This window comes from Protomyctophum bolini (genome assembly GCF_963924005.1).
Source record: "Protomyctophum bolini genome assembly, chromosome: 18".
Lineage (NCBI taxonomy): Eukaryota > Metazoa > Chordata > Actinopteri > Myctophiformes > Myctophidae > Protomyctophum > Protomyctophum bolini.
In genome coordinates, this window is record NC_137879.1 from 16,860,762 (window position 1) to 16,874,712 (window position 13,951).

At 39.9% G+C, this 13,951-nt stretch overlaps 1 protein-coding gene across 1 annotated transcript; it reads left to right on the plus strand.

Moving 5' to 3' along the window:
* The first annotated feature begins 131 nt into the window (after positions 1-131).
* On the plus strand, positions 132-13,182 carry cep55l (centrosomal protein 55 like). Its single transcript, XM_080789962.1, has 12 exons — positions 132-253; positions 948-1,172; positions 2,462-2,569; positions 3,514-3,672; positions 5,768-5,821; positions 5,964-6,102; positions 7,201-7,325; positions 7,581-7,774; positions 8,834-8,957; positions 9,702-9,773; positions 10,142-10,267; positions 10,947-13,182. The coding sequence occupies exons 2-12, from the start codon at positions 987-989 to the stop codon at positions 11,142-11,144; spliced, it is 1,485 nt and encodes a 494-aa protein (XP_080646088.1). The 5' UTR covers positions 132-253; positions 948-986; the 3' UTR covers positions 11,145-13,182.
* The last annotated feature ends 769 nt before the right edge of the window (positions 13,183-13,951 follow it).

A 13,951-nucleotide genomic window follows, 5' to 3' on the forward strand; every position in this document is an offset into this window, starting at 1 on the left:
CAGAACTACCTGCAAGTCACATTGCATCGTTATTACATGTTATACATGGACTTTTTTGTGAGGAGACGCAGTAACGCACGCCTCTTTCAGCATTGGTTGCAGTTAGCGGAAATTACGACAGACGCGCAGTAATTCAAACTCCAGGAAGCGAAAGCACAGCAACACAACAGCAGCCGTTTGGGTTGTAAACTTGTGAATAATAATACACGTCAAGAACACACCGAGTGTCCCGCTTGTGTTTATAAACCATTACGTAAGTTAAAAGAAAGTTTGTATTTTGTTAGTTAAAATCCAGCCAGCTCGTAAATAACCGCTAGATTTACAATGTATTATATGCATGTTATTGTTCGTGTGCAGCTTTGGCAGTTATAGCCACGGCTGCTTGAGGGCAGGTGCAATTAATATGGGTGCAACAACGACTTTATGTTAAAGAAAGTTATTTAATTAATTAAGTAATTATTATGATTATTTTTGTCTCGTTGATAAACGATACTCAATGTAACATGAATGTGTGAATGCAAAGCAAAGTTACTATATTTACCAAGGGTAGAATAACATTGGACAGGCCTACTGGATAATATTAAATGAGGGGCTGAATTGATCTGATATTTTATTCATCAAAAAAACTGGGGGGGCATATTATCTTCTTTATTGTTTTGGTTTTTAGTTGTAACTCATAGCTTCAATTAGCTCTAAGCTTCAATATAGATTTAGTTTTTACTTTACGATTCTGACGTTAGAAATACATTAGCGATGTGGATTGATTTAATTCTTTATTAGCAGTTTACAAAAGGTACAGTGGTACAAACCGTACGATTATACAAAGGTGCTAAAAGGATACACAAAAAGCCCCAAGGGCTTGTTTCCTTTGTGGTCCTGCAAAAAGCCTTGTGAATGTCTGAATACCTTGTAAAGTAAGCACATTTTGAATGAATGTCTTCATCCAGGTTTACATCTCCATCCACAACAACAGCAAGGTGACCACCATGACATCTAAAGGTGCTAAAGAGACCCTTGTCTCCAAGCTGGGCTTCAAGTCCAACAGCTCCTCCAAGGTTGAGGCAGAGTTGGAACGCGTGAGGAAAGAGAACTCTCACCTTCGGAAAAAGATGGACGAACTGGCCAAGCGACATGTTAAGCCTCCTGACTCAGACAAAAGCAAACTGCTAGAGGTAAGACAAATGGGTATTTTGAAAAACAAACAAATTCCTAGGGAGTTCCATGCATTCTTGCTGGAGAGAGTCCGGGCCACACCCTGGAGAAAAGTTCAAAGGATGGGGTAGAGATGAACCGATACCATTTCTCCTTCCCGATACCGATAAATGAAAATGAAGTAATATCTATTACCTTTAACTGAGAGAAATGCCCTTTAGTAAAAAGATCCTTTTGGAACCATGTCAATCCAAAAAATGGAATGAGACCCAAATAAAGTAATCAGAGGACGGGCACAAAGATGAGGAAACTGAACGAATAAAGGTTTTAGAATTTTAGTTAATTTCAGTTAAGATAGATCGATTCTACAAGAAATTGTCGTCACAAGATGGGAAGCATTCTCTCATATCGTTGGATGCGTTGCCACGGCAACCTGTTGATCTGAAACCCTTTTCCCTACTCCCTAACTGCCACCGTTCAGGAACAAGGTCAAGTTATCTCGAATGGTAATTGATAACACGGCAGCTGCGTGCAAACTGAATTTAAAACATTGGCTACAGTATCATGCCTATTGCCTAACTGGGGAAAGGACCGTAAGCAAGCAGTATGGAGACAGTATAAGCTGTGTATATCTGAATATGGCGTCAAAAAGTTATCATAAATGGTAAGGGCCCTGAAACAGGATGGGACAATGTGACATTATTGATGATAAAGCCATGAAATGGACAGCCGGACGGGGACCAAACAACAAACAAGTGCTAGGCCAAAGTTAAAGATTGGTGACAAATAATGAGTGAGAAACCTTGACATTGATTGTAGGCAAAATCAAATCTATCTATCCACCATCATCACAAATGTGATGAGGTCAGCACATTTGGGCTGTGGCTATGGCCGAATTTAGCCCAAGGAGTGTTTGACTGTACTCTGTTACTGTTTTTACATTCTGTCTGTCTAATAAACTATTCAATCAATCAATCCTGATTGGATCAAATTGGCATCCCGACCTGAACGTATTTATTTTCTGTTTACTAAACAAATCAATGATTACTATCCAAATATAGAGCTACTGCTGCGGCTTGCTGTATACAAGTGTTAATGTATAATAGATAGTAGATACAATGAACACTTAATCTAACAAAAATATGAATCACTTACTGCAGTACTTTTTTTCTATTGTGAGGTCAGTGTAAGTAGTGATGTGAACAAAATCTGTAAGGAGAAGCTTTCTGTTGCAGAAAATGGTTGATCACAATTCAGTCCTTGTGCAGTACTGTTTCTGAATTAGCATTTCTTTGTTTCATGACTTCAGAGGATTTTGTCGTTGGAGACTATGAGAGAAAGAAACAACCAGCAGATGCAGCTTAAAGAGCAGGAGTTAGTAACCACCAGACAGCAGCTGTCAGCTAAAGGAGGAGAGGTAAACACACACACACACACACACACACACACACACACACACACACACACACTAGCCGATACCAAGACTGCATACACACATAGATACACACACATACATGGGGATCTGATCCTGAAGCATGAAGTTGGACTAGAATCTGTATAATACAGCATATTCTGCTTTACTCCTGTATCATCTTAAGCACTTCCATTGCACGTTGCATTGACTGTATGGGGAAGTAATTATGTGAGCCAACGGTCTGTGGCTCAAAAGATTAGCATTCCCTCAACAACTTCCACTGAGGTGCTCTTGAGCAAGGCACATAGTCAAGTATGTGAAATGCAACCGTTATGCATGCTTTGGGTAATACTACTCTTAAAGCTATGTTGAAGGACCATACCACTACCAGTCTAAACATGTCATCTTAAACGCTATAGAACTTACCAGACTAATTGAGTTAATGTTAGCTAGGCTTAATAAAACTGTGGTTGTAATATGTAATGGACTTTTGAATGGAATTTGTGAAACAATATTATTTTCAGATCAATCTACTTTCAGAATGCAAAAAAAGGACCCAGGGGTACATGAGCGGGTTCCAGAGAGTCCCATATTACTGCATATATCATACAAATCTATTTAACAACTTAAATCATATAATGTACCAAATAGATGATTCTTTTTTTTTTTTTTTTTTTTAACAACAATCGAAACATAGATACATTCAAGAAAAACTAAAACGAAGACAAATCAGGGGGGCGGGGGGAGATGCACACTATTCACTCTTGTATAAATGCCATTTTCCCCAACGTTTTTCAAATCGCTCCGCCTTGGTCCTCAGATTATGAGTCACATGAGATATATTTCTTCAATAATTTCCATCCAGTGCTCCTCTCTAGGAGGGTCTGCTTTCAACCATCTCCTCGTGAAAAGACGATTAATTTTAATGTTGTAATTGTGTGTGTGAGGTGGTGGCATCACTGCAGGCCCAGCTGGAGCAGAGGAGGCAGGAGGTGGAGCAGAGAGACAGGCGGTTCCAGACCCTCTCAGAGGAAAGTGGAAACCTGAGGAACAAACTGGCGGCTGTATCTGCCCGCTGCCAGGCCCTGGAGACACCAGAAACACAGGTCAGGTCACAGCCAGTGCTTGTGGGAGATGTGTGATCTATCCTCCTCACAGGAGGAACGAAAACGTTGTCTCAATAAAGTGATCTTTGCCTTGAAGACGGTTTGCGGGACTGCGGGCACCTTTGGCCTAGCATCCTCCGTTGATGTGTGCGATTACGTATGCTTTGAAGATGTGTGCTCTAGAACAGGGATTCCAAAACCTTTCCATGCTAAAGGACCCCCAAACGTCCATATCATCCTCTGGCTGCAGCCCCCCTATTTTTAAGGAGTGAAAATAGTGACATAGAAGCTCACATTGTGAGCTTGTAGATAAGATCACCCCCTTTTTATTGTTTTATATACCGGTACTTGAAAGTTTTTGACAACAATGACATCCCCAAAACAGCGACTGCCAGAATAGTCTTATGAATTGATTGGCCCCTATGGGGTGCCCCACTTTGCAAACGACTTGATACAGAACTTTTGCTCTTCCAGCAGCCAGATGTTAGTCGCCTGGGGGTGATTTGATTACTCAGCCATTCTCGCCATCAATCGGATGGGTGGATATTGTTTAATTTTACAGTAAGGTTTCAGTACCGTAAACATTCCACTAGGTGGCAGCATCTACTGTTAATCCTTTTCCTTCACTTAATCCTTCACTTCTCAGTCGTTTAGCCAATTATAGTTGGGCCTAATGCTCAGATGTTTTTAGAATGGGCCTCAGGTCTAAATAAGGATGGGGCAATAATTTCACCTTTGTCTGGACTTCTTAGACCTCGGCAGATATTCTATATTATGTACCGGTATATGTATTAGATGTGTTTTCTCACCCCGTGTTTTATTGCCATTGACACCGGGGACTCTTCAAGTCCCCATGCATGTTTATGAAATCTCATTCATCATGGAAAGAGGCAAACTGATACTAGAGCATAAGAGCAGTGCTGCTTCCTCCCCTCTGTTCTAAATGTGACACAGTTGTCACCACCAGGTCACTTCCTATCTTTATTTCTGGTTAAGCTTAGGTGGTTAAGTCGTCAGGGAGCAGGGCTTAAGAAGAGATGAGTGGTTTGACAAGGACAAAGTTCACACATTTGCATTTCTGGGCAAACGCAGTGCTATTGGAGTCCATGTTAAAACTATAAACAAGGAACTAGTCGTTGCCATGAATATTTGACATGTGGAATAGATACAAAGTTAAGACATTTTATGTCTCAGTTATGTGGTCCATGTCCACATAACCCTGGCGTGATAGTATTAGATGGCACATCTTGATGATATCTAGTCCTTTAATTTGAATACACCCTTCAAGTGAACATGAAAAGGTAGTAAAAGTCCCTATCCCTGGTATCCTCACTTGGACTAGGTTATTTCCCTACATATTGTCCATATCCCTGGTATCCTCACTTGGACTAGGTTATTGCCCTACATATTGTCCATATCCCTGGTATCCTCACTTGGACTAGGTTATTGCCCTACATATTGTCCCTATCCCTGGTATCCTCACTTGGACTAGGTTATTGCCCTACATATTGTCCCTATCCCTGGTATCCTCACTTGGACTAGGTTATTGCCCTACATATTGCTAACAAGCTACTAAGTCCTCAACCTCTCTCCCCTCCTGCCTGCATTCACAAAAGCTATTAGCCATATTGGCTTATGAGCCAATATTTTTAAATCCATCTGGAAAAAGTCAACGATCTCATGATGGCTATCTGGTCTGAGCAGCTCTCGGGCCTTAGCCTGGGGATGATCATTTAGTCTGGCCATATCACTGTAGGGTTGTTATGATGGGTTTGTCTGTGCTCAGGAGATCAGAAATGGAGACCAAAGGGTCAGAATTATGAGTGACCTTTGTCGAGGGATGGGTGTCGAGGAATTATCTTGAGAATACCTATTGGGCTCCTCTCTGTAGCTTCAACAAGATATAAAGACCAGAAATCAATGCACAGCAAATAAGACATAAATCTGTAGCATTTCAAGATGTTTATTTTAAATTATTAAGACATTTGACAGTTAATTTAGCAAGTGAACACATCTGGTGGACAGGATTTATTAGCCTACTCTTCCCCTGCAAAACATAATTAAAGTGCAAACTCATGTTTTACTCTCCCAACAGAATGGACAGATGCCTTCTGGAGAACTAGCCATCATACAAGACCAACTGAGAGATGTGAGTCACTACATGGCGGGAATGTGTCTGTGGTTGTCTTCTCTGAAGGTTTTAGGATGTATTTTCAATTAGATGGCTTTGATTTCAGGAAAGCGTGACTGTGTGTGTGTGTGTGTGTGTGTGTGTGTGTTGTCTGAACCAGGCTCTTGAGAAGAACCAGCAGTGGCTGGTGTATGACCAGCAGAGAGAGGCCTATGTCCAGTCTGTTGTGACCCGCACCATGGAGCTGGAACACCAGCAGGCCCAGCAGGCCAAACAAAGCCCACAGTCCACTTCAGATGGTGAGACAGGGAAATGATTTAGTTACACATTATTAACCCATTACGACCAGAGGATGTTTCTACAAATGCCTTCTAAACCAGTAGTGCTTTCAAGATTTTTCATAAATGTTCAAAAATAGCAGATGTACACGCCCACAGGGTGCTTCGTGCCACGCTGTGAGTTTGTATATCTGCTATTTTAATTTTGACTGGTTCAGAAGGCATTTGTATCTGAGCCAATGCTAAAATCTCAAATGTACACGGATGCTTTCACGATTTTAACGGGTTAAAATAATCAGTGTTAATTTAGGTCAATTTGGTTACATAATTATGTACACACTGAGTTAAATTAACACTGAGGATTTCACTGAGTGTATAATTTGGCATAAATGATCATGTGTATGAGTCGAGTTTCTTTCAGTTATATGGGTTTGCTACTACCAAACACTGTTTTGTGAATCTTCCACAAACTTCACACACAGTAATTTACAGTACTATCAGTAGTTCAAGATTGGACAGGGACACATTAGACTCCATTTCTTTTTCATGTCTTTCTTAATACAGTTTGGCTAGATGCTAGAGGTTAATCCATTGTGGTACAAACTGTCATAGAAATACTGGTGAGATTATTACCTTCCATTGCCAACACAAGGATGCAGGCCCAGCCTAGAGGAAAATAAAATAGGAAACAAATATTAAAAATCTGTTTTAATGGGTGCTGGGCTGCTGGCAATGAGAGAAGAAACTGGCAGTACACTTAATGCAAACACATTTATGTAACTATATTTGATTTAATGCTAGCCCTCTCTAGGGTATTGTTCTATGCCGGCCAACTAAGTGACAAGTTCATTGAACTTGATAGTTGATTGAGTTGGCCATCTACAGTATTCTGCAAGCTGTTGCCAAATCGGCATTTTAAAAGCTCATTTACTGCTTTGGGTTGATTTTATAGACCCCCTGTTCCCCAATGTTCCACAACGTTTTCCACACCAGAGATTGAAATGTCTTCAAAGGCAACATCAACTTATCGAACATTCTACCAGGAAGTAATGAAAACTGCACAGATTGTTCTAATTGCAATGGCACAACAATAGGTTAATGTCTAATTGTCTTCTGCAGAGAGCAGTGCTCCTCCGCTCATGGGTCACTATGAGCAGCTGCTGCAGGGGACACAGAAAGACCTGGATACCCAGAGAGAGCAGGCTGCCAGGGCCCAGCAGGAGCTCCAGGCACAGAGGGAAGAGGTAGGGATGCCTTCTCTCTGTAGGTGTACTATGTACTGTATGTATGAGTTGTTCTAGCCATTTACACTAGCTAGGCTACATTTGAACCTGGTGGGAGGTGCTGGAACCAGATCTTTAAAGACAGACAATAATGTTACTGGTTATTTCCTTTTTTGCATTTTCTTCTTGAACCTTTACTGAACTTTACTTTAACAAATAAAGCACAATATTAAGGTTTTAAGATTGAGCAGATTGGTATGAATGCGCTCTCAACAGACATCCAGGGCCCAGGCTGAGATGCAGTCCTTGAGAGAGCAGGTGTCCAGGTGCCAGGAGGAGATGTCCTCCTTCCAGAGGAGGTACGAGGACAGCAGCAGGGAACTGTCGTCCTTCCAGCATAGGTACGAGGAGAAGAGCAGGGAGCTGGACGAGACCAAAGAACAGCTGAAGGCGGAGCGGCGTGTTAACAGGTAGACCGACACAAGGGGAATAAAACGGAGATGTTTATTTATTTTAACTAGCCCTTACCCGTTGTGAGATATTTGCCCCCCTCTTGTGGCCGTGGGGGGTACTGCGCCCGGGCGCATTGCCCATCGTGTGGTGATGTAAAAACAATATTTGTACAGTAAATATGACAGTTGCGTCTGTAAAAAGTAGCCTAGCTGGTTTCTGGGAGCGTGCAGGTTTTTTTTGGCATGGAGAGATGTGTGCTAATAGTGTGGCTCGGTCGGAGATAGACCACAGACGGATAAACGGATAAACGTATAAACGTTCACTAATAAATTGATTATTAATCATTAATGTGTCAAATGGGAAAAAGGGCTCCGTTAAGACCTCCATATAATTATGGTCCATGCCTGTGTGAAAAGTGGGAGTGATTCGTGCAGTTAATGATGAGATAACGCGCTGTCAGTGACATTCAGATATAAAGACAGACAGACATTCAGACATTCGCTGAATTATAGTATGATAGGAATTCATGTTTTGAATGATCTGAACAGTCTGTAAAGTGTGACATTTTGAATTACTGTTTCCCAGACCTGGAAAAGTACTTGGGTGAAATCTTGAAAAGTAAGGAGTCAACAAAAATAAACTCATGTGTGCCTTGTTATCAAAACCAGAGGATTTTCAATCGTTGCAACTTTTCTAAAGTTATGCAATTGTTAATTATTGTTCCCGAGCCAGGCTTGGAAAAAAGAGTGAAAGTCGGCCCATGTTTATCTTCGCCCCCCAAATGTGAAACCCGGATCGCTCCTAACCTGACACAAAGTCATACACGGAAGCACTGTTCAACGAAAATGAAAAGAAATGGGAGAGGCAGTATTTGGTCAGCCATCTTCAGGGCAAAAGCCTGGAATTTTTATTGGGGGAAAGGGCAAGCACCCTGGATCAAGGTCACAGTCACGGTCAAACTATAAATCACACAATGACTGATATACTGGGAGCGGATAGCCATAGAAATGTAGACAGGGCTTACTTCATTGGTGAAGGCTCTGGTCTACAGTATGCAAATCTGTGCTCCAACTAAGACATGCTGTGAGCGATGAGAGGCAAGTGTCATCAGAACGTACGGACAGGATGAGGGTGGAACTGGAGAGCATGGAGGTCAGACTGGAGGAGGAGCGAAAGAGATCTGCTGAGCTGTTAATGCAGGTAATAACTGCATTTCTATTATGTGCTGCACTATATACACGGTAATGCATTATGTACTGCACTATATACACGGTAATGCATTATGTACTGCACTATATACACGGTAATGTATTATGTACTGCACTATATATACGGTAATGCATTATGTACTGCACTATATACACGGTAATGTATTATGTACTGCACTATATATACGGTAATGCATTATGTACTGCACTATATACACGGTAATGTATTATGTACTGCACTATATACACGGTAATGTATTATGTACTGCACTATATACACGGTAATGTATTATGTACTGCACTATATATACGGTAATGCATTATGTACTGCACTATATATACGGTAATGTATTATGTACTGCACTATATATACGGTAATGTATTATGTACTGCACTATATATACTGTAAAATCATGTGTTACAAACCTAGTCACTCCCCAGAAATGCTGGGGAATGAAGAAAGCATAATGTAAGATATATATATTAACAGCTTCCCTGCGTAACTCGCTATTCACGCCTTTTATTCCATTGTCTTTCCCTGCGTAATACGCTAAACCCGCTATTTGTTTTATGTGTTTAATTCGCCGTTTAAAAGAAATATCGGCTTTGTTGCGGATCTGGCTTTACGATGACGTAACCGGAAATCAACCAACCGCCGGCTTGCAAGGGCTTCTGGGAAACTGAGTTCAATGCAAAAGTGAAATACAGCTTTTGACAGGATCCTTGGTCTTCTCAGGTGAATATGCTTCAGAAGTCCCTCCTGAACCAAAATGAGGAGCAGAGGAGAATCGCTGCACTTGAACAACAGGTAATGAATGACAGTGATTTACAGGAGATTGCAGAACGGTTAACCATGATATACTACACGATCCTTGCCTCGCGTAGCCATTCTTATCTGCCATTGCAATGCAAATTGGCCCATCCACGCAGTGATATTAGTATGGCTACGTGATCCTGTGCACTTCAACATTATTAATAGAACTATTCACTAAGAACATTATAATTGCAGTCCTAGTTAACGGATTTGTTGAAGATGGAATATATTGTAGATATTCAGCAGATTAATTGGGATTTGAGAAGATTTAATATTTATATTCTACTACACATTATTGTGGCTTACACAATACATCTCTTTCCATTTCTCTCACTCATGTTTTTCCTTTTGTTCCATCCAAGATCCAACTCTCTGCCAAGGAATTTGAGGACGAGAAGACGGATCGACAGAGCATGCAGCACCAGCTGCAGAAAATGTTGAAGGAACTCCGTAAAGCCCGCGATCAGATTACTAGACTGGAGTCTGCTGTAAGTGTTCATGAACATTCAAAACGAACACGTTCAACAGTGTTGGATAAGAAAAGTTTTATTTGTGTTTAGCTTACTCAAAGAAATGCTCCACTGTCAAATTTGTGAATTAGTTTGCAGATGCAGTCACACCAAACTTTGATTCATTGGCATAATTCGCCCTCATAGGCAGAATTAAAGTTCAATGTGACCGCACCTGTAGCTGTGTAAAAATATTTATATATATATATTTCATGTAATATTGTCTGAGAAAATACTTTTTCAAATTCAACTATTTCAAATGTGATTTGTGGACTGATCCTACAATACCCAGAATTCACTGTGAAGGGTTAATTCAGCAGTTCTCAAGGCCATTGTGGCAGAGGGGAGAATATTTAGCTCTGCTTCATACATGGTGTTGACAGCCTTCGTCTTGGCACCATAGCATGATCATTACTCATGTACTGATCATCATTCCAGACAAGGAGATATGATTTTAGAACTGTGTAGTATTTCATCAAGAAGTAAAACAAACGATGTGATGAAATAAACTTTTGGCATTGTCAAGTGAAGAAGGTAAACACTTGAGATGATTAATGCATACTCTACGTAGCAATCTTGAACCAAGACTGTCAAATTATTCGGTTTTTTTTTCCATTGTTCTCTCCGCCTCTTACCTTTGATTTCCCTTGTATTTCAGAAACAACCAAGCACTCGTTTCTCAGAGCCCAGCTCTTACAATAGGCTGGACTTTGAGCGCCTGGCGATCTCAGACTCCACCTCCCCATCCAGATGCCTCCTGGATGAGAGCTTCCTGGAGTGTCCCAAATGCCGTGCTTCGTACCCCACCAGCCAGCACAGGGAGCTTCTCCACCACATGGACTACTGCATGGCCTAAGGGAGCTTCTCCACCACATGGACTACTGCATGGCTTAAGCCAGTGGTTCTCAAACGTTTTGATTACATGGACACTGTTTTGGTATATGCATTAGGCCACAGACTCCTTTAACTCAGAGAGTGTACAAAGGGATCCAAATGGTCAGAGTTAGACCTGTAATGGTCCATTTGGTTCCAAACTATCAACCATGTAGCTGGAACCCCCCCTTAGGACCCCTGGCGGTAGACCACTCTTTGAGAACAACTGGCCGAAGCCAAACATGCTTATCAAAGATTTATTTTATTTTTCCAAAATTTCCAATTATATTGACATTTTATTTTGATAGTTGTAAAGGGCAGTAAAGATTCCAGCAGTGTGACCATGTGTACAGTATGTGCTGCTAGAGAATATCTGCAGCATAAAGTTTACAATTTTTTACTTGGTGATCATGTTTTGTAATAACCACATTTTCCATTGCAATTATGCATCAAAAGCTGTAAGTAAATAATGCTTTGGGATGTTATTAATTTTACTGTATAAAGGGATTTGTTTTTTCTAGTTTTTTAAGTGAGGTGGCAGTATTGAATTTCCATAATATATCCCAATGGCTCTTTTGGCTGAGAGTAGTTTGAGAAACAGAGAGACGTGACCTTGTTTTGGTAATAAGTGTAACCTCACAGAAATAACAGAACTAGAGGCTACAAATGCTGAACAAATGAGGAATCATGGGGGCAATCATTGCATAAACAAATGAGGAATCATGGGGGCAATCATTGCATAATTTATTAAGTGAAATCACCTAGAATGTCTTTTTTAAATGCCCATTTTGCCCAACAATTAGTTCTATGGTAAGTTAGGATGTCCCTATTGTTCCCATTTGTTTACATATCTCTACACTCCAGTTTGCCCTGGTTCTTAAGTGCTCTCAGGTCAAAGAGAAACCTGACTATTACTTGAGGAAGACGGCAAGTGTATTTTTAATATAGTTTTTCTTATGTACAGTAATAGTATATGCAGCTGTATGAGTTGTTTTGTGGTTTGTTTTATAATGCCTCTCATAGGCATTTTTATTTTATTGTGTGTACCTTGTGTTTGCTATAATTATGATCCTTTTAAGATATAATATTGATGACTATTTTAATAAACAAAGCTCTTTTCTTAGCCCGTAGTAAGTGCATAGTGTGTTTAATTATGTATTGTCTTTTTTTTGCTCTACAGTGCTCCTATTTATATGAAAGGCTACTTAAAATCTTATTTTCATCTGTATAATGGTGATGTGGAAATGGAGATCTACAATATTGCCCTTTGCCCATTTCAGCCTATCTATAATTGGTCCTCCTCACTAATGCTCATTATATTATGGTAAAAAACTTTTAAGGTTAAATAATTAATTCTCTGTATCTCAGAGGAGCGCTGTGAACAGTTCAGAAACTGGCCTATCAGTGACTTAGGGGAATCCAAGCTCAAACTAGGCTTTCTCTTCTTGGAAATATAATTCTCAAATTAATTTAAAAAAATGTATATATTATAATATGTTGTGTATGTATAGGCACGTTTCTGAACGGTCCACAGCTCTGATGAACACATCTTTTGTTCAGCTGTTGCTTGTCTAATCCTGTTGTGTAAGGACTGGGATCCTCCGCTAAAGTGTGCCACTGCTCATCTGAAGTGTAGTGTATTAATGCCGAATGTGTCTCACTTCCGTCTCTACCCTGCCATTGCAAACCTGTATCCTGTAAAGCTGAAATGAGATTGCATGAGTTAAGTCCTTGTATTAAACTATTAAAGGCAGGAGAGTAGCTAAGGTTTTCTCAGTAAGTAAAAGACATTAAGGTGCCTACAGTATATAAGCCTAATTTATACTTTGTCATAAAACATTGTCGCTCAATTAGGATGATGAAATTTATGTGGGAGAGGCTAAAGATTCTGCAGTACTTTTGTTGTCTTTTGGTTGTTGGCTTATGTTTTAGTTCTCTGCTCTCCAAATCTAATATCTATTTTGCCCTCTCAAGATGTTTTGTAAACTTTTATTTTCATGTGATTTCATTATACCTTTTATTCTGATCATGTCCAAAGATTTGATACTGTACTGTACAAAAATGTGCAATAAAGATTGAAATAAATGTGTGCTTACATATACTCTTATTTCAGTCATATCTTAGTTCCCTTGAATAATACTGTAGCTTGAACCAAGGATAGAATGGTGTAATTTCCGACAATATGATACCCACTGTAATACAAGTTTTCTCTTCTGAAGGGGGAGAAATAGGACTCCATCACTAGTAGTACAGTACGTTTTATACTACAAATTACATTTATCTTTTTTTCTATTTTGTACAACCAGTGTCATGGCTAAAACTGGAAAGAAACAACAGATTAAAAAAATAACTTCATTTTAGAACCAATTCATAGACTAGAGCAGTCCTTGTTCATATTGGGGATGGTGCTATGATTTATTTTCAGACCAGTGGGCATATACGTGTGTATTATGTTTTGTTAGCGGACATTCTTGCCACAGATTTAGCAATTACATTTAGTTTGTACACCAGATACATCAGTATATGCAGAGATCTCTGATCATCTAGCAATGCCAGACTACTTTTTTATTAGACCCTGTCTTATATATTTGGAGGGGCGCTATATCCCCTCCTATGTCCAGCTTTTAGGGTGTGTGTAAACACAAACATTGTCCTAACACAAACACTGAATTCCATGGAAAATTAATGGCAATTTTTGAGGTTTTTGGAAACGCAAACATTACATAAACACAAACATTGAAGACAAAAGTGAGGATGCCAATTGTGATTGGCCAGAATGAGATGATGTAT

Bases quoted from the DNA above. Each gene is read 5' to 3' on its own strand.
- cep55l (XM_080789962.1), top strand. From the start codon at position 987: ATGACATCTAAAGGTGCTAAAGAGACCCTTGTCTCCAAGCTGGGCTTC. The intron at 2,570-3,513 runs GTAAACACACAC...TGTGTGTGTGAG, and splicing joins TGTCAGCTAAAGGAGGAGAG to GTGGTGGCATCACTGCAGGC. The intron at 6,103-7,200 runs GTGAGACAGGGA...TGTCTTCTGCAG, and splicing joins CCCACAGTCCACTTCAGATG to AGAGCAGTGCTCCTCCGCTC.